At 38.6% G+C, this 26,471-nt stretch overlaps 1 protein-coding gene across 7 annotated transcripts in view; it reads right to left on the bottom strand.

Annotated features, from left to right (window-relative positions):
- BNC2 (basonuclin zinc finger protein 2) overlaps positions 1 to 26,471 on the bottom strand; it is an 806,895-nt gene that overhangs the window by 37,111 nt on the left and 743,313 nt on the right. For all 7 annotated transcript variants that reach the window (XM_082242957.1, XM_082242956.1, XM_082242958.1 and 4 more), the window contains one exon: positions 10,953 to 12,916. In XM_082242957.1, the coding sequence (XP_082099083.1) occupies positions 10,953 to 12,916 (1,964 nt within the window). The remainder of the gene's footprint in view (positions 1 to 10,952; positions 12,917 to 26,471) is intronic.

Here is a 26,471-nt window from a genome sequence, read left to right as displayed (position 1 = left end):
TTTGGCAGTTTTCTGATCCAACTCAAAACAGGAGAGGCCAATAAGTGCTAACAAGAGGCAGGTAAAGTTCTGTTCACACCATCACCTGCACTGTTAATAATATGCAGTGGCTTATCCAAGATGCCATGCTAATTTATTCCAGCACACCTGTTGTATACAGGAGACAGTTAATCTGGCAGCAGAAGCGTGTTGTAGATGTCACTAATGCACCCCTGAGACCTCAGGAGGTCTTCATAAACTGGATGCAAATTCTAGGTGTAATCCAATTGTTTTCCTTCCTAGTCTACACTTGCTGTGCTAACAACCTGATAGCAGCAACATCTTATAATGATGTGCATGTCTTCCAAAATTAAAAAAATCTGCATATATTTTACTTGATTGTCTGTCTAGAAAAAAATAAAATCTCACAACACCTAAAAGTGATACAATTTCTCTATATGAGGCTTGGTATACTTGCATCAAGAGAGGAAAATGTGTAGTATACGTACAATGCAGAAGCCTCAACAAAGTCGTTCCACACATTTTCCAATGAGTATTTTAGCAAAATTTCATGATTCCCACACCTAGTGCTGAAGTACTGTCATTTTTAGTTTAGAAGGTGGTGGTAGGAGCTATTTTTATATTACTAGAGTACCAACATCCCTATGTAAACAGTAACAGTTTACTGTAATTTTTAGGCTAAACTTGGCAAACGTATTGGAAGTAAATTGGTTACCTATTGCTCCACATCGCTTAAAATGGTTATATAAAAGCAGAAATTCTAAAGGCTGAACTTTGAGAAATGCAAATATTGTTGCTTAGCTTGTAGTAAAGATGGGTCACTGTTGCCCTCTCTCCTTATGCAGTGTGACTGGTCTTGTAGCTCTGCAAGCAGCCAATGATGGTTGGGCCCGCTGAGTACTTTCCACATGTCTATTATCTATACAGGCTATTTGCAGAACAGTTGTTACTTTGACAAGGTAACAGCTCATTTGTGAAATCATTTGATTTGAATCACTTGCGGTTATTGAGGAACACTATATATATATATATATATAGATATATAGAACAGTTTGTGTGCCCAGAGTTCAGCTTTAATGCCTAAATTGCTATTTATGTTTACTGGAATCTTCCTAACACTCAAATATACACATTTATTAATCCCAGAATAAAAATGTTACTTATGTGTGTGTTTGATTTGGAACAAATCCCAAGCTGCAGCCTCATTAACTTGAAAATGTTGCGTCCAGCAGTGGTACTGCCCGCCAAATGCGACAGGGGGTATTATTTTTGCGATGCTTCACAGCCATAGCATAAGTACAGCCCTGAGTGGCTGCACTTCCGTGTTCAGGTGAGCAGTTGTAGGGATGGAAACCTACAGCACAGCTAACTCATGATTATTTTCAGTACTACCTGATTATATGTCTGATACCTGATTATGAGCCTAAGATTGTATCATGTCTAGATAGCTATAATACAGGCATATACTGTAATACAGTACTATAATACAATATCACTATTGCCACTCTACTCTACTGGACCCCTCCACGTTACTTACATTACTTGAAGGAGAGGTTTAGATTATAAAAATAATAATAGATAATTGATAAAAGAGGAAACATTAGTACAGAAGTAAAAAAGCAAAAACATGTTGGGGTTGATTTACTAATGGCAAATATACTGTGCACTTTGCGAAGTTCAGTTGCACTCTGCAAGAGCAGTTGCTCCAGCGCTTAATAAATGAGCTCTGCTGACTTCTGTTTTCCAATCTCGTGCAAGCAAAAATGCTGTTTTTTTTTTGTTTGTTTTTTTTCCTTGTATGTGATTGGGTATTCTTTGGGAAGTGAATCTTTACCTCATTCACTAAGACCTGGAGCAACTGCACTTGCAGAGTGCAACTGCACTTTGCAAAGTGCACAGTCTATTTGACTTTAGTAAATCAACCCCATTAGGAATTTTTTAGGCTTATTAAAAAAATATTTAAAATAATCTCTGCTGCATTTAAAATGTAAAATATTTTGTATATGTTTTATCTATTTTATTTTTATATTATATTGCTTAGGAATATTTTTATTTACTACCTACAGCCGTTGACTAGGAAATATGTTGCTTTGCTGTGAATAGGCTATAATTGAATCTACTATATAGAACGCACAGGCAGCTGAATGAGTTGGAGAAAGGACATGCCCCCTACTTTTCAGCCCATGTAAGTTTCAGATAAGACTGAGATAATCAAAAATTAAGCAACTTGTTCTAAGCTTTTTTTATTAGAGAACCCTGCCTGTGCTACAAGTACTATATAATGAAAGGTACATTGAACTAAATGTTAACATAGAAAACAAAGATATCATACTAGTAATGAAATAAAGATAAAAAAAAGAAAAGATTTGTTCGTAAACTTTTAAAAATTACAAAAATAAAAATAATTTTTCACTTTAAGTGTATTTTAATAAATATCATTAACAGTTTAGGTTTGTTCTGACCATTGATAATTGTATGTAAATGATCCCACTGATGCTGGGTGGCCTTGATCAGAGTCACAAAAGGACTTTGTGCAGGCTCTGTTAGTGAAAACATTTTTGAGATAGCAATTGATTAGCAGGGAGTAGTTATAAGTTCAAATTGTTATTCATGCAGTGACTGCATAAACAAAATTTTGTGACATGACAAACATTTTCATAAATGTATTGTTGAGTGTAAATGCAGATCTAAAGGAGATAAAAAATGCTTTCATCCTTAACAACAGCCTGTCAAAATATTTTACATCAGTTACCCTCAATATGGCAAACATACTGCGCATTGCAAAAGCAGCGTAAGCTTTGACTTAAAATAGCATTATATGATATAGAATTTATAAGCAAAAATTGATGCTATGTTCACCACCAGCTTATGCATCAAACACAATGCAACCCTGTCATCGGTATAAACCTATTCAATTAATATAGGAACCCCAAACCAGCTATTGTGCCTGCAAATACTTACCTACTTATTTATTTATTACTTAGCTCCCTTTCCTGATGTCTCAAGTGCTCCTAAAACCTGATAGCACACAGTAGGCAAACAGCAAATTTAGTTTCAGTTTTATCTCTGTCATATCCCCCTGCAGATTGTAATGCCATTGTCCTGATTTACAAGGCAGATGCACATTTTCAGAGCCTATGCAGCTTCTACGTAAAGTAGAAGTTGCTGTTTACCTACTGCCTACTCATGGGTTTGTGGGCTCCCTGACCACACAGAAGGGGAAAGCTAACATACATTGATACATACACAGGCTTTTTGGGATCATCCAAGCCCAAACAACCTCTAGGTGCTGCTTAAACAGGTGCAAGAGCAAGCTACTGAGTGCTATTAGCATTTATTGTGCAGTGGTAAGTTTCTGATATGTTCCTTATATATTGTTTGCTCCATATGGAAAAACAGTCAAGCTCAAGTGTACTTTACTTATAGGGTCCAATGAAACCCAAGTGCAGAAGTGGGTGGAAGCTCTGCTCATGCTCCCATTCAGGGTGCACTGATTGAAGCCAGGGACAGACATGACTTAGATGCCTATTACCACCTAGCCTTATACTGATGAAGACACATGGCATCTCACCATTACCTCCTATTCATTATCAGTGAACAGAACCTATCATAGCTGTGTTTGTGGAACAGAAACACAGATTCATTGGATAAGTTTGTTTCATTTATTGAACATAATGATCTAATACTACAACTCCTTCTAGTAATAAATTGAAATACAAAGAACATAAGCACTGTGCAATGGCTAGGTGGTGTGATATATACCTACATATTCTGCAGGCCTAACAAAAATTAATCTTGAGACAAATGCTGAGGTTGCAATAGCACTGATCTATAACAATTTTGAAAATGAAATCAGAAGAAATTTAGAGTGAAGCATCCAGTGTTCAATCAATGTGCAATGTAACTGATATCTAGTACACAAATGAAGGGTACATGCACAGTTTTGCGCTACAAGCTAAAATCTTTGCGGAACTACTATTTTACAGGAAATCTGGACTTTATCTGGCATTTTCCTTTAATATAAGGTTTCATATAATTAAAATGGAATGAACCACGATTCGACTTGTTCTGCTACCAAGATAAGCATTGAAGTGTATGTCCAGTCAAAACGTTTTTTAAGACTATGGTTAAAACCCCTGTCTAGGTATTCTTCGCAGCCTGTGATCCCTTGAAGTTTATCTTGACTTCCTAACCTAGAGACACATAGAGACACAACTAGAAATGAGAGGAAACCTCCAAAAACAATATAGAAATTCAGAGAAAAGACAGTTGTCCCCATAGGAAGATTTTACCTCGCATTTTGTTGTGATGACAGCTCTAAAATTTTGGATTTCCTATCCTGTCTTGGTGATAATATTCACCAGGCAAACAGAGAGGAAGAATCTACCTACCTGGAACATGCAATAAAAACTCTTCGGGATTCTAAAGCAAATATTATTTTGGGCTATACTTAGATAAACAAGATATTAGATGTGACCAAAGGATTGGACATCATTACAGGGGGTTAAGAGGATGGCAACTTCTGCTTTGCATAAACTATAGACAAGTTGTAATACTATTCAAAGCCATTACTTGGTTAAAGTGTGATTCCATGCTATAATTAAGAGTTATAGAATTAACAAACTAGTAAGAGTCTTTAAAGTGTTACTAAAACCAGAACCTGCTTTTACTATATCTGGTCTCCCATAGTACACAGAACATGGAAATGCAATTATTTTAGTAAATATAAACTACTAAATACCTCTTCTCATCAGTATCACTGTCTTATCATGATGTAGAACCCCTGACCCTCTGTCTGGACAGTTCTGATTGGCCCTGTCCTGATTACATGCACCCTCCCAGGGAAAAAAAAAATCTCTAGATATACACACCAAATTGCGTGTGTGCAGCCTGTTCCCTGGCTCTGTATTATCAGGAAATATATAGGGGACAGTGGAGGGGGAGAGGAGCAGAGAAGACAGGATCAAACAGCCTTTTTACACAATGCAGAGGATTAACCCTTTAGGTTCCACAGTGAATATAACAAGCATGCTTTTTTAGCATATACACACTTATTCTTACTGTTATGGGTTTAGTAACACTTTAGGTAGGGAAAAGCAGCAGGTTCATTGCCACAATACTCTTCCCTTCACCCAGGTACTTCCAGAAAAACGTGTGGATGTGATTCTTTTTTCCTCCAACAATTCAAAGCTGAACGGACAATTACCAAACTCAAGTGTTGTCACATGAAAGAAGAAGTAAAGGCTTTGGCCCCCGGTAGGCTTTAAACTGACTTCCAGACTGAATTTAAGTTTTAACCGTGCTTTTTTTCTTCGAGTATAAGCAGCAAGGTGAGGTGATATGTAAAAGAATAGGTTCACTTTAACTGTCTGACAACAATTGCTATTAACCTTTTCTTGACTTTATCTCTGCTCTATGTTAAATTGAGCTTGGTCCATTCCTTTTATTGTGGGAGTCAGGTAATGGGTTGAGAGGGTGGACCTATAGTTCCTGGTCCCTGCCTCCTGCCCATGTTTTCCTTCCCCACTCCTAACCCTCATTGATCCATCTTTCCTTCCCCCTTCCCCCTTTTTTGCCCCCCCCCCTTCCTCTATCGCTTCCTTCTCTCTCTTTCTTAGGCTCATAGTACTTTCATGACTCTGACAACATTTCACAAGCATATTATCATTCCACCCTATGACTTTTATAACTGAGTTAAGATTGGTTCTCAATGAGCTATCTCCATGTTTTCTTCAAATGTGAAACATTATCATCTACATCCTTTCCTTTGTTCTCAAGGATATTGTTTTTCCGTTGTTTATGTTTAAAGATGATTACTGCACTTTATGTTGTGCTAGAAATAGTTTTATCCTTTTTTTGTAATTTTTATATTTCCTTCAATAAAGATTGGCATGTTAAAAAAAAAAAATAGGTTCACTTTAATGACATCTTTTTTTCTCTTATTCATACTATTCATAATTATTTTAAAATAACAAAAAGGTTCACCAACAAGTGTTCAAAATGCACTTTTGACAATTGTGGAACCATAGGTACATTTTCTGACATTCCATGTATTCATAGATCTGACATGGGGAAGAATCTTGGGGTTGGAGCAACCTAGGGTTCAATGTACATCTCAAAGTTTTGAAAAACTCAAAATTTATGAAAATATAAAGTGCTATATGCTGCTATATTGCACTATACCATGTTACACTGTACTATACAGTTCTATACTGTGCAATACAGTTCTATCAAATGCTATACTGTTTTATGTAGTGCTCCACAGTACAACACTGTGCTATACTGTAGATTGCAGTGTGGTGAGTTGCATATCCTTGTTTTCCTCTCTGTGTCCACAGTTCCATAGACCTAACTGTCTTCCTTAAATTGTATCAACAGCATGTGCACTTGCTTGTTAGCCTCTGCATCAACCATTTAGATCTTTTTTTCTGATTATTAGGATCTTGTTATTTATTTATTTATTTTTAACATTTTTCAACTTTATTTTCTGCTAGGGTTGAAAAATAGTGAGCTTTAGTTTGTTTTGTTCTTTTTTTTGGGGGGGGGGGGCAGGAGGGGGTATTCTATTTTGTTATGTTAGGATCTTTTTAATTTTAGAGTGTGCTGCATTCACTTGTTGCTGAACAGTTGTTGGTGTGGCCCTTTGTAAGTAGCACTCTGCTGCATTGCTGTGTGGTAACTAGTGTGCATCAAAAGCACCATTCCCCTTCATTGCAATAACTTCAGAAATATCTAGGCTTTAGATTAATCTCCTAAGAAATATAACATTGAGAGGCAGGTTTAAAATGAGAGGCTTGCTTGTGGCAGCAGGAGGGAGCAGGTCCTGCGAAACATAGCAGTGGTAGGGCCACAAAAACTGGAGGAGGGGCATATTTTACTTTTTTTCTCCCAAAGTAGCTAGCCAATACAGTCACAGCAAACCCATTAGATAGTTGACTGGCTGACCAAACCTTCTGCACCTATATCCTCCCTGGTATAGAGCAACAAATTGTCTGCCATTGTAATTAATGCACCCTCTTTCCCCTTTTCCTCCTCCTCACTGAGGGTGTCCATAGACGTTGTGATGTCCTGCAACACTCCATATGACTTTATTGCCTTCTCCCAAACTTGTAATTTAATTCATTTAGTATCTTCAATCAAACCCTTGAAGGCACAGAAAAGGTCCTTTTCTCGCTGTACCTATAGACTTTTTGGGGTTTGGAGAAAAGTTTGATTTATTCATTTTTGAAGGTGTTTAGCAAAACTGGCTTTAAAACTAGCCCAAGCAGATTTTCTTATTCCTAATTCCATCATTCCTAATTCCATATAGCAGATGGCAGATTTTTAACATTTTCTATAAGGAACAATGGATATTTCAAGAGCCTATGTAAGCAAAAGGGATCTAACCATTTATTGCAGTGATACATTTGCTGCACATTTTTATAATGAAATATCTGCTAGAGAGGCTTTAGTTAGGTTAAGTTAGGCTTAAAAGCAAAAGAGAAAGGGACAGGTAAAGCATTTTTCTCAATTAGCATTATTTGACATAAAACTCTTGTGGAAATGGATTATTTGACTTTGTTTTTTAGTTGATACACCCTGAACATCGAACTACAACAGAAAACAAACTAGGAAAGAGTGTCTTTTTACTAACTGGTTTTGGTTACCTGATCTTGAAGCTGTACACGTGTATAGCTGATTTGGTTTTCACGATCACAAATATATGAAAGGAAAATGTAAAACACTTGCAGGACTGTATCCAAAGGTATATACACTGGTATTGCTAAACAGTATATAAAATCTGTGTGGGATAAAAATTGTACCTATACCTTGCACCACTGCCTTTTATATTGTAAGGACCATTCTTAAACTGCAAGACCTCATAAAACAATGCAAATTTCCAAGTAGGATCAACCACCGCTCCAAGACTTCCTTATCCTGAGAGAAGGATACACATAATTATGAAATAATTATGTATAACCAAGGCTTTCATTCTGTGATTTACAAACAGTACAGAAAGAAACATGATGTATAGCTGCAATTTGATGCACGTGTCTGGAAAACTTTAGGTTTATTCAGTAAAATATCTAAGGATATTTCTACAAAAGGTATGTAAAGGTATGAACCATACATACTAATACATTTAAACAAACACCCTGTTGAGATTTTTTAGTGGCATGCATCTTTTTAACTGTGAGATTGCTACCTTTCTAATGTTGCTCCCATTTGAACTGTTAAAAAATATGCAGATTCATTAAATTATAATAAAAAGCAATGTCTTTTTGTTTTGCATTAATTTTTTTGATAGTGTATTTTTTAAAGTTTTTGGTTTTTATTTGCTTATCTTAATGTTCTAAAACCTGGGGTGATAATTGGACCAGCAATGTTGCCATATTAGAAGATGTAAGGCAAATACACTTTGCTTAAATGAAGACTCACTAAGTGCTGCAGTGGTCATAACAAACAGCTTCTTCTTCAGTGTTGATTTACTAAATCAGTTAGCTCAGAGAAACCTTCACTCATCCAATCACGTGCAGGGAAAAATCATTATTTTTTTAATTCCCCCAATGAATGGTTGGGCATTTGAAGTAAAAACAGCTCACTTCTACTGCTTTAGCAAACCCTAAAGTTCTGCTGTCCAAATCCTAGGCAGGGATTGGTTGCACCGTTTTCATATAGTAAAATTTGCTTACTAATGGTCATACTCACTATTGTTAAAAATATGATTTAAATGTACATAATTCTGTCAGTTCAAACTTAGGGGAAATGTCTGGTTGTTACTTGATATATTTACTTATTTGGTTTAGATTTTAATTATAAGAGTTTAAGCTCTTGTCAGCAAGCTTTGAACTGATTTCCTAAGATGTTGTCTAATGAGATTCAGCTGTACTAAACTTTGATGAATTGTAACTGCCTTCTCTACTGACCGGGGGGAAGGTGGAGCTACAGACGTCACCCGCTGCCATCTGGAGTCTGGTGAGGTCCGAGCAGGACTCTCCAAGACAAGATTATCTGTCACTTTATCGCTGGCTTTTATCCACACAAAAGTAAGAGGCTGTCTTTTATGCTATTTCAATAAAGAAGTTAATAGTATTACACTATGGGTCTGCCCTTTATGTTTCCCCATTACATGTGAATGAGTTGAGCTGATCCAGGAAGTGGTCACAGGCTTACAGCGTTCTCTGATTGGGGCTTTCCTGTTATGCCATTTTAAGAGGATGTATTATCGAGGAGCCATTCTGAGAGAGGAATTACATGCTTAATCCAAGTGTTATTAAGGTGAGAGGCCAACTTAGAAGGTGGTGGATATCAGTGCACTAAGAGCACCAACTGTTATATTCAGGACCCCTTTCCTCACCCTTACTCCACGGGCATTGCATGGACTTATCTTCTTCTCATTTTTTTCTCATTTTGGTTTGTGTCATTTGTTCATGTTTGAATATTAGCGCTGCACTATTTTTTCTATTCAATTCTGCATACGGGTGTTCTAGTTTGACCTGAGTGTCCAGCAGCTACAAATTTCTGATCTGTGTTACTGTGCGCTGATATTTCTTTTATTTACAATATTCTCTACTGACCAGTTTACCAAATTAAAAAAAAAGAAAAGGTGAAACATGATAAAAAATAACATAATTTTGCTCAAAACATTAGCTAGATCTATATACTGTATTGGTTCCTGCAAGCTAGTAGTTAGTGGTCAGATTTATGTGAAAGTAGACAGATTTTCTTTTCCAACTTTCTTCCATTTTTCTTGGTTTAACAGCTAATGCATATAGGTGGGAAATTAAAGGCATAAGAATGTATCTTCTAAATGAGGTATAGTTACTCTTGCACAAATCCAATATTTAGGGCAAAGGATGAGCCCCTGCTGGCAATGTGCACCCCATTTCCCGTAAGGCTGTATAGATTCAGATCTTGTAAGCAGCGTACACTATACTTTTGCATTAGTTACTCTTAGTCTAGCTAGGGTCTCATGCATACTGCAGCTGTCAAATGTCCATTTTACATGCCTTTGACTTTTGTTTTTTTTTTGCCTCACATGCCCCCTATATGTTACCCTATTTGCCCATGCACACATAGGCTTTTAGAGAAGTTTAGCAGGAGCGCTTAGGGGTAGAAATCTGAACACATTCAGAAGAGGAAAGTCTGCCCAGAAAAAATGCCTGGCATGCTTAAACACATCTAAACGCATCTAAATGCACTTAAATGCTAGGCGCATTTAGTGCTTAAGCGTTTATTCATTTCAGTGGCTAAAATAAATAACATTCTGGCCAATGAAATGAATAAACACCCAGATGCTTGATGAGCCTGAACACATCTAAACATGCCTAAACATGCTTGAAAAATGTGGCTATAGGCTTGTTTTTAACGTGGCTTTTCTCATGTCAGGAGAAAAGTTATTTAAAGGAGCCTAGTGTGCATAAGGTCTTGCCTGTTTTAAAAACTCCACTCATGTCTCAAGTAATTTAAACAATTTTCCATGCACATAATTGGAAGCTGCAAGCCAACATAAGTTAATTTGGCTAGTTGAAAAAGGTATCGCAGTCAGAATGATCATTAACTCAATGTTTTGGTGACCCAATCCTTATGCTCATTTATCTTTAACAGGATAATGCCAGACATTGATGTGTAACTGACAAATGCTTTTCTAAGTGGATGCTGTAAAGTTAATTGTGTTGTCTTTGTAATAATATCAACATTGGGATCTATAAGCTGTCAGGAGAAGGAAGTCTAGTGGTTCAGGTCAGTCAGGCCTACATAGAAGATATGCTATAGAACCTCTCTGAAGTAAAGGCTTTGGCAGAAGACTTTGTGGTAGATATGGAGCATTCCAAAATCATGCAGTTCCCCATTTATTTAAACTCAGAATTAAAAAATGCAAACCCCTGTTTTCCTTAGAAAAACTGAACAGTGAAATAAACAGTGAAGACATGAAAACTTACAACTTCCATATTGCAAGAGTATGTACTAACCTGTCTCTACTTCGTCGTGAAGGGAAAGCAGCATTGCAACCAGCTACTGTGCAGACGTGCATCTCTTTCAGATGAACGTTCCTGTAGTGCAGCTTCACACTGTATGAGCTTTTGAAACTCTTTTTGCACACATAACATATTTTAGGATCAGGACTTGAGCAGAGGTCACCCTCCGGAGAGAATTTTTGAGGGCTTCCATAGTTCAAAGATGAACCTAAGCTTTCATGAAGTGCAGCCATGCCAGCACTACCCCCATTATAAAGTCCATAGTGGCTCATGTAAAACATATCATATGTGGGGTCTGTAAACTCTTCTTTTACCTTTATAACAGCCTGTTGATGACAGTCAATGTGATTCTCAAAGGGTTTCTCATTGTCTGTCATAGACCTGGCATTACTTTCTTTGTGAAGGGGAAGGGGATCATCTTCCATTGGTTCATCACAATACTTTGGCTCAGATGATTCTGATTCATTTTCATAATCTCTTTCATGTTCTGGGTCTTCTGAAGCAATACTGTTCGCTCTGGTGTCTGTCCTCAGAATACATCTGCCACTGCCATTTTTTGAGTAACTGTTGATGGATAACCCAGGACTTAAATCACCTTGAGAATTATCTTGGCTAATGTCATTTGTGGAGGGGCAATGATCTAGATTTTCTTCTTCCTCATCAAATTCATCAGCTGTATCAATTACTTCCTTTTCAATTTTGACAGGCATACTCGATTTCCGTGGTTTCTTCTTGGGAGCCAGGTCTGTGTTTGCATCCTGTGTTGACATGTTGATCACAGATGATGATAAGTCTTGTGACAGAGAAGAAAGAGGTTGTTCCACCCCCAGAGGTGCTGGCAAAATAGGACTAGTAGGTAGTGATGTTGGAGGGCTCACCATATCTCCTGAATTTAATAAACTTCTGTAAAAAGGAGGAACAGGTTGTACAGTCTTTAATGCAGGGAACACCAGTTGGCTGGAAAGTGAATTTTGTAGAAGAGGGTCCAAGGGTGGTGTTGAAAAGCCCATTGGAGGTCGACCAGGGCTTGTTAGAGATAGGCTTGATTTTGTACTTGCTATAACAGGGGTAGCTGCTCCAGATGTTGCACGGATAAGGTCTTTATCTCTATTGTTCCTCAGCATTGGCATGTGAAGCCGAGGATTAGGATTTGCACTATGCCGATTTCTACTTCTAAGAGAACTGAAAACCATGTTGCAGCCTTCAATGGTACACCTGTGTTTTATCTTAAGATGAACAGCATTGTAGTGAATTTTTAGAGTTCCCTTATCATAAAAGGTTTTTCCACATGCATTGCAAAATACCCTGCCTTTCCTTGATGATGCTCCCATCCGCCTCATCCTGTGAATCTTAAAGGAACTTTTGACATGGTCAGGTTTAATAATGTCATTGACAGGTGATGAGGTTTGAGAAGGGGAGGCATTACTTGGCTCTGTTTTTGGCTCAACATTTGTGATGCTACTCAAAGCATTTCTATTGGACGGTTGTTCACTCCTACTATAAGGCATAGGGGAGACCTCAGACTCACTGGTCTCTTCACATTCATTCTGATTTGAATTGTTAGGTTCCCGCAACCTTAGTCCAGGGTGTTCTAGCATAAGCCCATTAGGAGGTAAACCAAGCATAGGAGCTGAGACTGGATTGATATATTGGAACGGAAGGAGGAATGCAAGGCTATTGGGCATGTTCTCAAAGTGGTGAATACTGGAAGGGTTGCTGTTTTCTAAGTGAGAGAGAACACTTGGACTCCTGGTGCGGTTGTTGGTTTCAATAAAAGTTCTTATGTCTGAATCAGCCTTTGAGGAAGGAACAGCCACTGCCTGACCTTCTTTCTCTTGAATGGCCATAAGCTCCACAATAGATTTGGTCTCTCCAAACCTTAGAAACTGCTGTAGAGTGATGATCTCTTCTTCCCGGGACATAATGGCCCAACGGTCCAGGACTTTGCCAGCAGTATCCTAGAATAAACATAACAAAAATAAAATAAACACATATTAAAAATGATAAAGATATCATTGTTTGTTTCAACAGTACAAATTGTTAAGTTACTACAATGAGTAGATAAAATATAATTTATAATTTTTCAGCAATAAGAATAGTAAACCCTTCCTGCCTGCTTGTTGCAGGGCTGTGTTTAACTGACTAATTAAGACATTCCCATCTCTGCTAGGAGAGCAACAACTAGAATGAAATATCCGTATGCAAAAATGTTTACAGTTGCAATATTTTTCTTCCCTGTAAGGAATATTTATCATTTTGCTTTCCCAAAGAACAGCCGCTACGTTAAAAACAAAGCAGTGACATAATTATTAAGGACACACATAGGTTTTTAGGCATACCAGTGCCAAGCAATATCAGTACAGTCACACAAACATTAATCCAAAAAGGTTACTAAGCAACAACACAGTCTGGATAAGAAATTAAATGTGAATAAAAATGTAGTATTTTGGAAAGTAAACCTGTGGTTATTGTAAAAATAAAGCATGTTTCCAGACAGGAATTCTGCTTTAAAGTCTTCCAACATTTTGGTAGTCCTAAAAATATTTTTACAGCTTTTAATAATGCTCCTTAGAGCATGTAAAGTATAGGCAGCACTTTATGAGATGGTAGCCTGCACTTTTAACACCATAGCCAATATTCATCCTGCTCTTATATGTATGATCATATTCATTGCTATAACATACTAAAACTGCCTTCGTTTTATAAAGCTTTAGCGAAAGTCTTTATATGTTATATGAGGTAAGCAATGCAATTTAATATTTGAAAGCATTCATTCAAATATGTTGGCAGCGATGGTAATTTTAAAGTCATGTACACACATATACAGATGCTAATGTATTACCAAAGAGCCCCGTCATATTTTTCATGAGGCCTATCAAGATGATTCTATTTCCCTCTAACTTAATTTAAAAAGAAGAAGGTCCTTTATAAATGATAAAATAATGAGGATGTTTTAACAATTTTAGTAAGACAAGCTCTTTATTATATGATTTTTTTTCACAATAGCTTAGCATTAATATAAATGATGATAGCTCTCTCACTGTGACACTAGTGTGGCAGTGATTGAGTCATTTCCAAAAATTGTACTCGGAAGCTTTACTTGCTTGTCTGTCATCACCCTTATTGCACTAAGCTGCACGCTACGCTGGGTGATAACAACGAAGGATCCAAAAACAATTATTTAAACCACTGTAGCCAAGATTTCACTAATGGCCTGAGACAAAAGTATTTAAAATAAAAGGTTTGTGACCTTTACTTAGTCAAGTGTAATTATTTTTTTTTATTTTTTTTGGTCCAGCTTAGTTACATATAATCCTTAGAAGTGCTCATTTTGAGGGGATAGTTCACTGTAGTAGCCTATGCTACATACAACTAGCACTGGTCTCTTCTGATTGCTGCTTGAGCGACATGCTTTCTGTATACCGAACACAGAGGGTCACTCACTTGGCACCTGCATACAATTCAGAAAATCTTATTTTCCAATGAATACAAGGTGTTTTCTGATAACACAAGGCATGGATCATGACATTATCTGTTCCTCCTCTCTGCCTCCTTCAATAAAAGAGTGTCTTTTAGTCATTGAAAAAAATACAAGCGATCCCCTGTGTATAGTGCACAGAAAGCAAGTTACTCAAGCAGTACCCTGAGGAAACAAGTTTTATTTTATCACCCACAAATGTAATTATATTTTGCCCAAAATGCATATATTTAATATAGATATAATACAGTAAAGCCTAGTACACATGGGCTGAATGTCGGATGGCATCAGCCGGTTTAATAGAAACAGGACGACATTCGGCCCGTGTGTACTGGAGTCGGTCCGACATAAGCCAGCCTTTTCAGCCAACTTCTGTTGAAGGGGCATGGCCGCTAATGGCTGACAGCACTGACCGGAGTGTTTTGGCGGCGGGGCGCCCCCCTGTCAGAACACAATAGAACAGCAGGGGAAATCACTGTACTAACATTGGACACTAACCTGTTAAAGCAATGCTGCAGGCATTTAGCATTAAAAACAACAGAGGTAATTAAGTCAAGCCAAGTCTACCATGTGTTGACAGCCAATTATAAGGCTAGCTACATCTACATGAGATGGGGGTTGGAAGGTATAGCCACTGAAAGAATTGTCTTGTGAACTTGTCTTTGCATAACATGCACAGATTTTTTTGCACAGATCTTCTGGACAACTAATCCCAGGGGACAAACTCATCACATTGATCCCTTGTCCTGAAAGACTGCTTTTTTTCCCTCAATAAGGGTTGTTTGCTCAGTACTAAATATGTACACAAAAGTGAAGCGATTGTGCATGTTTATGAAGAGATCGCTTGTAGGAACAGTTGTTCCATAGTTGGATCAACAGATCACCATTTGATGTTGTTAGCTAGCTGTGGTTTTAGTCCATGCCTGCATAAGTCAAATAGACAAACATAGCCCATAAAATCATGTCTATGTATTTCAGCTGGACCAATGTAACTATTTATAATTAAGCATTTCTCATCCAGGGTGCCAATGCACCCTGGGGTGCCATTTGAGCTTGTCAGGGGTGCTTCAGCATCCTGGTTAAGAAAGGCTGTGAGCTCCCACTGCTCCGTCAAAGTGTACATCAGCACAGCGGGGGCTTGATCATAGCAAAGTGCAGAGCAGTGGAAGTAGGAGGTGTCTTCCTGAGTCCTGAACTTTCAACTTTAATCTTGACCCCCTAATCCTGTACGATCAGTACTGCTTTTTTTAAGAGCTGTTCATTATAGCGGCAAAGACTGCACTCCTCTGAAAAAGGATCCATGCTTGGATGGCTTTTCAGAGGTATTTGACAGATGAAGAGGCCTACATGCAGCACCACTGTATGACAACTGTGTGCAATGCACATGATTGCTGGGCAGTTTCAGATTATCCCCATTCACCTGGGGGAATACTTTCTGGCGTGTCCACAGCATGTGTATGACCCTGGCTGGTGCCTTTGCTCCTAAAGGAGGAGCAGTTGGGGGGTGGTAAAAATACAGCTCAACAACTTGGTTTTCACCACCAACCTCATGGGTGAACAAGCCCTGGTTCATATCTGTGCAACTGGGTGCGGCATGTAGTGCAGCCGATTCATAATGGGCTGTCCTACCCACAGAGACACAGGGGAAAAAAAATACCCAAGCTTATTTCAAAATTGTGCCCCACCTATTTGGCATGCAATAAAGCACACTGCGTTTGCTAATGTGGGGGGTACCATTAAGAATTAAATAGCATCCCTGCACATCTGCTAAAGGGCAGCTTTGCAAACATTCTCATAATGCAGTAATGTGAACAATGCCTTAGAATGGGTTGCCTCAAGACTGAAAATATTTTTCAAGGTGCTGTAACTGAAAAAAGATGAAAAAACACTGGTATATACTATACCTGGCTGATGCTCCTGGAAAATGGAAATCACTGAAGTAAGCATCGCTACTCCAGTGATCTTCGCTTGCTTATGGATCCTGTGCTGAGACGCTGGCCTTATACATTCTAAATAAGTGAGGTGGAGAGGTGGGGTGGTGATTTCAAGACCTCCTGGTTCAGAATCCAGCCGGCCAGTTACTAATCACAGGACCCTGAAGGAAGTGGATATGCAAATACTACTATTTAAAATAAGTGTGTGAGCTGGCGATTCGAGTACCCCACAAATAGTAAATAGTAGACTGTCTGCTCAACTGTAAAGTGATTATAATTGCATGATATGACATTGTATTCACACATGTTGTTATAGTTGCATTGCACAATTTCATTTAGGTAAATGTTTTACTTGAGACCTTTTATGTGTATGATGCATGTAGTTCATTATCTTCTGTAGTATACTGTACATGCTAAATTACCCTGTGGTTGGGATACTGAATATGACCTTAGTTTTGTACACTTACTGATTGGAGGAGAGAGCAGCTATATGACCATATTAGTGAACTGATGCTCGTTCAGCATCCAGTCATAGTTTTGATCAAGTAACTGTTTAGGACTGGGTTTTAGTGGGTGTCAGGAGGTGTATTCTATGCTTTATAAAACAGGCTCAACAGAATTGCATTTTTATTGGCAGAAAACATTTCTCACATATGAATTTCTACTGTGTATTTGGCTGTTTGTCTACTGTGTGCTTTAACTCATAATCCCATAATCTTTAAAATAAACATATCTGAAGTTATAAAGTTGGAATTTGTGAAAAAACTTATGGCTTAGTACAACATTCCAAATACATAATAACATGGTGTGGAAGTGTATTCCTTTTCCTGTTTTTAATTCAAAGCTTTTGGTCTGCTTTGCCACTTTTATTCTAGCTTACCTATCTTGTAAGCAGGTTTTTCAACAAACTTGTAACTTATTTTTCAAATTTAAGTTGTGTTCTTTCCAGTTAGCCGGCCTATAGTTTATTGTTGCATGAATACATGAGTAAACAATCATCAAATTATGTAATAAAACCCCAAAAGCAAGAAATTCTGATTTGGTCCCATTTGTGGCAGTAGAAGATTGAAAAACGGAATGCCAGCACTTTGGGCTTTCATAAATTACTACCACATATTTAAGATGATATTCCTCAATAGCAAGCATGTTACTATTTGTGCATTAGGTACTACTGAAATATTGCATTATATTTCTAAAATTCCTTAAATTTGTCACTATTTCAACATTCAATCAATACATTATACCTATGATTATGTTACCTAACTCCCAAACATATATTTTCAAATGCTATGTAATTAAGTGCACTTCCAATATTTTTTCTATTGCCGTTTGCACCCCGTTGTGTTACAAAAACTTAACAGCATCTGCTAGATGACCTCTGGACCGGGCTTATTATCTTGAAGAGTAAAAGAAGAATTTTTTATTAAGACAATGCAGTGTGCAGTCCTCTCCTCTCATGAACTGATGATATGATTGCAGCTGACCTGCAGGCAAGGATAAAATGTGTGAGGATGTGACCCAGACATAAGGACATACTTTGTCCAACATCTGAGTCACGTCTGAAGCAAGGGATGAGTGCAAGATGATTAGCTTTGAAGATGCAGGCTGTCAGCTTAATATCTTGCATAAAGAGTCAAACACAGGGTTCACTGAAGTACTTTCAAGAGTAAAAGCATGTAGAAGATCTGAAAGGTACATCACTTTTTAACATTTAATAAGAAATGGAAGCTGGGACTATTTCTGATATACATGCCATATGCCAAAACTATTAAAAACAGTCAACGTCCCTTTTCGAGTCCATATAGTTAGTAGATGCCTAGAGGTTGATTTACTAAAGCTGGAGAGTGCAAAATTGTGTGCAGCTGTGCATGGTAGCCAATTATCTTCTTACTCAAGCTTGTTCAATTAAGCTTTCACAAAAAAAAAAAAAGGATTCTGCAGTCTCCAGTTTTAGTAAATAAACCCCAGTGTCAACTGATACAGAAAAATGTAAACTTCATACTGAATTCAGTACTGTGAGTTCTAAAGAAGAAAGGAATTGTCTAAAGGCTTTTTTAAAAACAGGTATTTTTTTACTCATTTAGTATACTTTCATTATCTTTAAAGCGGAGTTCCGGCCACATACACTTTTTTGAGCTAAAAATAGCCCCTAATCCTAAGCTACCCCCAATTACCCTAGCACTAACCCCACTTTACAGGTCATTACATTTACTGAATAAAGATAAATACATACCTTTAAAATGAATTGCAGCGCGCGGCCATCTCTGGTGTGGGCATCTGAAGCCGTGGTGTCCCCCGCTGTGTTGCTCTTCCTGGTTCTGTGCTACCCAGAATGCCGATCGCAATCTCGCGCATGCGCTGTAGATTGCGATTGGCAATCAGAGAAGCGGCCGGCCATTCCCATTGCATCCTGGGATTGATGACGCTCATCTCCCAGGATGTAATGCAAAGGAGGAAGTGACGTCGGGAGTCGCGGCCGCACAAGGAGGAAGATAAAGGAAGGTAAGTTTATTTTCATTAAAATCGAAAAAAGTAAAAAAAAAAAAAAAAAAATGATTTATCCAATTCTTTTTCAGGTTTTTGTACTCTAACTGGTGCTGCAAAGTTTATTTTTAAGCTGGAACTCCGCTTTAATAATATTTTCTCAAACTGAACAGTTAGCTCAAGTTAGAGCTTGGAATGGAGGACATCAGCTATGAGGAAAGACTACAAGCACTGAACTTATTCTCTCTGGAGAAGAGACGATTGAGGGGGGATATGATATCAATGTACAAATACTGTACTGGCGACCCTAGCATAAGGAACAAACTATTCAGAGAAAGGAAATACAATAAGACACGTGGCCACTCACTAAAACTAGAGGAAAGGCGGTTTAACCTTAAAATACGCAGGGGGTTCTTCACTGTCAGAGCAGTAAGGATGTGGAATTCTCTTCCGCAAACAGTCGTATCAGCAGAGAGCATTGATAGTTTCAAAAAACTATTAGATGGGCACCTTAAAGACCACAACATAGAGGGGTATACAATGTACGGTTAACAGCAAACACACACACATATCATAGGTTGAACTGGATGGACTGATGTCTTTTTTCAACCTCACTAACTATGTAACTATGTAACTATGTAGAGGTCCAGTCCTCCAAAACTGATATTTCAGGTTGATGCTGCTGAGTTGAATCACCAACCTGCTTGTCTTATCCCTAAGAAACTTTGACAGCAATACCTTCTTGCTGCAGTCTCAGGTTTTGTACATCCTGTATTGGAGAGTCACTTGTCCAGCTGCATTTTCTGCTATAAAAAAAAAGTCACAAATAAATAGGGCATGTGAGGCTGCCGATAATGGCTACAGCAGCTGGACACAGCTAGGCAATTGAGAGCAGGGATCTTGCCACCTCAACCCCCTTGAGGTAAAAGAAATGGTTGAATTTGCTAACATCAACTGAAACTGAAATAGCAGCTTTGATTGGACTGAATTATAAAAGTGTGAAGTTCAACTTTCGTGAATGGTTGTAAATTGAAACCTAAGATCTTCTAAATTCACCATGAATAAAAAAAAAAATAATATGGCCATATGTTTTAGGTTGATTTGATAACATCACACATACACACAAAGCTACATAAACCATCTATGACCTTGAAAATTAAAAATGATTAATATACAGCATGTGTAGTATTTCAGGGTTGTATACACTATATCAAGCCGTGAAGGGGAGACATCTAACAAATCTGCATTCTACTGCTTTTTCAAGAATGTGACAACTTTGCAATTTGATTCCAGAGAATAGCTAAGCTCTGAGAACAAATGCTGGTGTGATTGGAAGATGTGAGGTGAATGTCTGGGCCATTGAAAAAACACGTGAAGCCTCTCCAGCTTATCACATCTGTGTGTAGGTTTTATTTACTGTACAGCTTTTACTACTATGAGCATAGCGAGAAGGATTGATAAAGTAGTGTGTGTAATACAGCACATCTGCTCTTTCTCTAATTTATTCTACAAAGATAACCTGCCATCACTGGAAATGCGTTCTTCATGCTTAAAAAACAGATATAAGCTGTGCAAGGCAATTAAAGTGCATTCACCTGCCTAGGTTCACCTGCATGTGCTGCCTATCTGTCGCCATTTAGCCTGCAGATTCAAAAACAGGTCACACTTTCCCCACTGGGCTAAAGTTTTTAAACAACGATGGGCTCGCCGAAACAAGCACTGCAGATCCTGGGCAAACTAATGATAAATACAAACAGCCCAGCAGCTGTTAAACTCCCTGTATTTTAAATTGCATGAATGATTATGTGACCTGAATTTCACATTAAAGAAAAGAAAATACAGATGTGTGGTGACTGGAACTCAATTCAGCAAAGACGTGGGTGGTGATTGTGCTATATAATTATTTTTCCCTGTGTATGATTTAAAGGTTATGTATATTTTATTATGTCCAGGATTAAAAAGTAAGCCTTTTTAAAATATTTTCCTTATGAAATTTTGCATTGCATTTTGTAGTTATCTAGCTAGCCAGTAGATGGGACGTTAGGTCCTTTTTCATGTTTCCTCTATTTCCTTAACTTCTGCTAAACAGTTTGTTGGATAGAGGGCTCAATAGCTCAAAATTAAACTTTTACACACAAGTGAATAAGGCATCACAGTGACTTATATCTTGTTGTAGTAGAAAGAGTCAGCGCAAAAAGGGCCTGTAGGTTTGATTGGCAGGGGTGCCTGATGAGGTTGTTCAATTGTCAATTGCTTTAGTAAAACATCCAATTACTTTATTTCACCTTATAAAACATGTTTCATGATTTTAAATTGCCACGTTCTCAGTTCAAGGTGATAAAATTGGTGTCTAATATTAGTTGGCAGTAAGATCCACTTGGGGAATCACTCACCTGCGAACCCCTTTAGAGCACCCAGAATGGGAATACCTGAGGCATAGAGAGCGACCACACTGACCCTGTGTGGAGACGGGTTTTCTAGAAAGGCTGCTTGTTTCCTCATAGTTGGGTCACTGCAACCTCAACAGTTGAAAGTCCATTTTGACTTTTTTTGCTTTTATTGTGGAAGCACTGCATTCTTGTTTTTTAAATAATCTACAACGCTATAAGGGCTCTCCCATTTCCCTCTTTTCTTTTTCGGTAGAATCTGAGCTTTACTAGAAACCTCAGGATCCTTTGGTCCACGGTCTAACACCCCTCCCCAGACCTCATATCTCAATGGACAGCTTCATCCAAGGTTTCAATCAGTTAAACCAAGCCTGAACGCACATAGGTTCTTGGAACTTTTTTACATTATCTGTTGGGATGGTAAATTACTTTATCCTAAATGTGCCTCCTATGTAAGTCAATAGGTAGCCAGGGCTTCATGCAGCACAAACTGGCATACAAATTAAAGTGGAGTTCCACCCTAAATTTATACTTACCTCCATCTTCTCGCTCCGGGTCACATGAAAAACAAATGAATAATCGCATTTTTTTTTTTTTACTTACCTTGTAGAGAAGAAAATATACTTACCTTACTTCCTTCTTCCTCCCCTCGGCGGCCATGGCGAGTCATCACTTCCTGGCTTTGGAATGATTCCTGGGAGCTGAACGTCATCGCTCCCAGGAATCATTGCGCCTGCACCGGCCCCGACGTCAGTTCCGGGGCGCGCGTCAATCCCTTCTAAACAGCTTCTGGGTATGCCCAGAAGCTGTGGAGGGATGACGCTCGCGCACCGGAAGTGACGGCGGGGCCGGTGCAGTGCATCGTGGGACCGGAAAAGAAGGAAGAGGACGCAGAAGAGGATCGTGCTGGCTTCAAGCTGCCCACACCTGAGATGGCAGCGCTGGACAATACTTTTTCAAGGTAAGTATTTGTCCTAAAAGGTAAGTGCAACCCGGGACAGATCAGTGGCTAGCCATTGTGGAATGTACTAGCCCTGACTGTCCCAGGGGTATTTTTATTAAACAAACTATTCCCAGGGTGGAACTCCGCTTTAAATTTCCTCCCTCATTTCAAATGTACTGAGAAGGGGAGCTCCACTAGACAGATGTTAGCAGTGGTGCTTTGCAGAGAGCCATAGACATAGGCAGTCTACATTTCAGAGGGAGCTTTATAATGTAAAAGTTTGGGTCAAGTGATCCAACACCTGCATGAGTCTGCTGCATTGCACCCGCAGAGTGACAGCTGCAAATCTGACCTCAAATAGCTATACAAGAATATAGGAAATGTATAGTATACTTGGGCCCTTGAATAATAAATAAACCAGCTGCTGTTTCAGTGTCATATAGAATAATACTTGTGTCTGCATCTTTTTATTAATCTAGAACTGTGTACCACCAAGCAGGGGAATTAACTTCTGATATAAGAAACATCATATGACAAATGCACCCAATTAAGCACCAGGGCTGTGGTTTTCATTTAGGAGGTTAAGGTTATGTTCAGGTTACAAGTAGGGTTACACTTTAGGCAAAGTTAGGTGGTAAGTTTTAAATAAGACTATTAAACTTTTTAGGGTTTGTGTGACTTAAGATCAGCAGTCAATGGGGTAAGGTATTAGATTTTTCAAAATTTTCCAGTCCTTTTCATCAGCACTATCAGTTTCAGGTACTTGGTGCCAAAATGCAATATAATGTGTATCCCTGTGCAAATGCAAGCAAAAAATAACACTAAAAGAAAGATTTCTATGAATGCCATTAATAAGCAAGGCAACTTTCCTTCTAGACATTTTTGGTACATAAACCCAAAGTCTTCTGAGGTGATTGAAGTGCCTACCAATCTACTGCTCTGTAAAAGCTTGGCAAGTTAGTATGATGTCATCACTTACATAGTATTGCTTAAGCATGTATCAGCATCTAGGATTCTTTTGAACATCTGAAGCAAATCTTTTCAGGATATATTACAAATGCTCGATAAATATATTAAAGGTAATATTGCAGTCCTGCAGTGAACAATATACAATACTAATAATTGTGTCTGTACATATTAATATGCTTCTCGTCCCAGCAGTCCTGACTTTCCGAGCAGCCCACTTCTCCACATTAACAGCAGTCATTTGGAGAGAAGCAAACGTGCCATTAGAAGCACTTTTACAAGTGTATATTCATCCACCAATTAGCTTAATGTGGCCGCTTTCTGCATATTTTCAATACAGGCCTGCACAAATCTCATTAATATTTCCCCCTAGCGCTTTGACAGATTACCTTGTCATTATGCATCCTGGAGCCTTTGAAACAATATGGGTAAACTACTGTTTGCGAGGTTAATGACAATTATCCCCTAATTACTGCATAAGTCACTCAGTCCACTTTATCTCATAGGAAGGGTTCTGCTCTGTGTATCTGCCATTGTGTCACTGTAAATGAATTTACTATGGCTAAATTTATATCTGCCGTTCTGGCTTGTAATTTGCACTGACAGGAAAATAAGCAAATTAACATGTCATTACTTAAAACTGGCAGGGATATAATAGAATCAACACATAGGATCATGGTAATCATGTTATTAATAGGCTTAGTAAAAAAAAAAAAAAAAAACATGCACACAAGCACAAAGGTCAAATAAGGGAAGGTCTACCACACATAAAGGTCAATTATTGCATGAAAAGGGACTTAGCTCGCTGCAAAAAATCAACTGTGTATAATCTACCCCAAACACTTGAGGGTGACAAATATTCCATTAATTATCAAAGGAAGGAAGTGGTGGTTTTACACAGCATTATTCCATGTACACTACATAAAATAACTTCTGTTGTTCCCACTATGAATATTTGGCATAGGCCCACATTTGAAAAGGATTTCACAGTCCAACCTACCCATGATGTCCATTGTCCAGTATCACCTTCTTGAGTTAAAGATACTCTGTCACTTTGACATATTTATGACATAGAGTCTCTTACTAGCCCACCACTAATGTACCTTACTCCCACTCCCCTATAGTTCCATTGCTCCACTGGCTAATCCCCAGGCCCAAACACATAAGAGAAGAGGTGATAAGGTGTAAGCTCTGACACAGGTTTTGACTCTCAAAGGAAACGAATGGCAAGAAAGTACAGGGAAGAAGAGTATACGTAGATTTGGGGTGGTCTGGTAAGAGACTCTGTCTAAGAGGTAAATATATAACAAGTCTTCGTATTTAAGTGCTGGCAAAGATAGAGCACATCTAGCTCCAAGATACAATATAGCATGCAGGTACCACTGCACACTGTATTTCATTTCAGTAAATAAAAGACAGGCTTTAGCTCAAGTCCCCATTTATTAGCCTTGCTCCTCTGACATGTTTAATCTACATTAGACTTAATTGTAGAGGTACAGCTGCGATTAGGTCCAGTGTGGGTGAAATATGTTAGAGGGGCTTGACCAATTGGTAGGGACGTTAACTGAAGTCTGCCTTTTGTTAACTTCACCCTGTAGTTGAATACAGTGTGCAATGGTACTTGTATGCTATAAGCAGAGTGTAAGCCTGGGAGACTGATACTTGCAGTGGTGTTTAGGTTTGTGTTCATGAAGAAAATTGCAAGGCAGGAGAAGCCGGGAGCACCGGGGAACCTCAAAAGCACAGAGCAGGTAAGTAAAACATGTTTTTTATTTAAAAAACAAACACAAAGTGGTTCTAAAAACTCAAGTTTTTATACCTTCATGCATTATTTGTGCAGCAGCCACCCAACCCCACCTTAACACTTACCTGAGCCCCACCTAGATCCAGTCATGTGCACAAGAGCCTCGGCTCTTAGAGGACTCTCCCTCCTTAACCTTCCTGGCAGTCTGATTATGTCACTATTTTTGAATGTCAAAGCGGTACATTGTTTTGCATTGAAATCTAGCTGGTCTACAATCGTTTTTGACCTAAAGGAATGAATGCTTTTTGGACGCCATGGACGTTCTTAAGTTTCCAGGTAAAAAGAACAGTAAAAGTGCAGGCAGGGCACTGGACAAAGCACTAGGGACAAAACTAAGGTGAAATGGTTTCACAAAGTAATGTAATCCTAACAGATTACAATGTATTACAATGTGTATGTGTCATGTTTTTGTTTATTTTTTTTAAATTTCCCACCGGGTTCCGCCCCCCCTGCGTCGCTCGCAGGGAAGGGAACCTGGAAGATGGATGCCGGCATCAGCCAGAGGACACAGCGTGAGGACATCAGGGGATCACAGGGACAAGGTAAGTATCACTACAGGGTAATCCCCAGTGTTACCGCTTTTGGTACTGAAAATTAACCCCGAGCCCAGGGAGGTTAATGACTGAGATAGCAGCGGGAGCCATTGGCTTCCACTGCTGTCAATCACAGCCAGTGAGCCAATGAGGAGAGAGAGGGCATGGCTCTGTTCGGGAGTGAGCCTACTTGGGTGCCCCCATTGCAAGCTTCATGTTCTGGAGGCCCTCGGCAGGAAGGAGGAGCCAGGAGCGCCAGCAGGCAATCGGGGAAGAGGTGGATCGGAGCTGCTCTGTGCAAAACCACTAGTGGCAGATCTATTGTTGTTGAGGGGGTCTTATATTGCTGGGGGAGTATCATTGCTGAGGTGGATCTACTGTTGAGGGAGGGGTCTATTGTTGCTGGCTGCTGAAGGGTCTATTGTTGCTAGGGTGATCAATTTTCGCTGGGGAGGGTCCATGGTTGCTAGCTACAGGGAATCTATTGTACTGCCTTTTCTTGTTATAATTAATAAATTGCATACAAAATACTTAGCACCACAAAATGATATTTGGCTCTATATTCTCTAAAAGAGGAGTTACTGGGAGGTGAGTAGGGGGTAGAAACAAAGTACGGTGCTAGGAGGTTGGTAGGGGGCGGAGAAAAGAGGTGACTCAGAAGGGGGGAGGTACTATTATCTGGAAAAAAGCTATATATATATATATATATATATATATATATATATATATATATGTAAACTTTATGTACAATCAGCATTCTTTTAAGAATATATAAAATGATGGTGAGATTAATGACTTTGCTGCTCCTAGATGAATTCCACAAACTGCTCAGTTATTTCAACAATATATTTGAGGAACTAATTTTCTGTGTTATGCTCTTTGTTCTACATTACAGAGTTCATGTATAGTGAAAAAAAAAAAAAATACACACACATCACTAAAAGAAAATAAAGGATTTTAAGTCTCTGATCACCTCCCTAGGCT

The sequence above is a fragment of the Pelophylax lessonae genome (assembly GCF_965119305.1).
Source record: "Pelophylax lessonae genome assembly, chromosome: 1".
NCBI classification, from domain to species: Eukaryota; Metazoa; Chordata; class Amphibia; order Anura; family Ranidae; genus Pelophylax; species Pelophylax lessonae.
The sequence above is the reverse complement of the archived record's forward strand: the minus strand, read 5'-3'. Positions and strand labels throughout refer to the sequence as shown.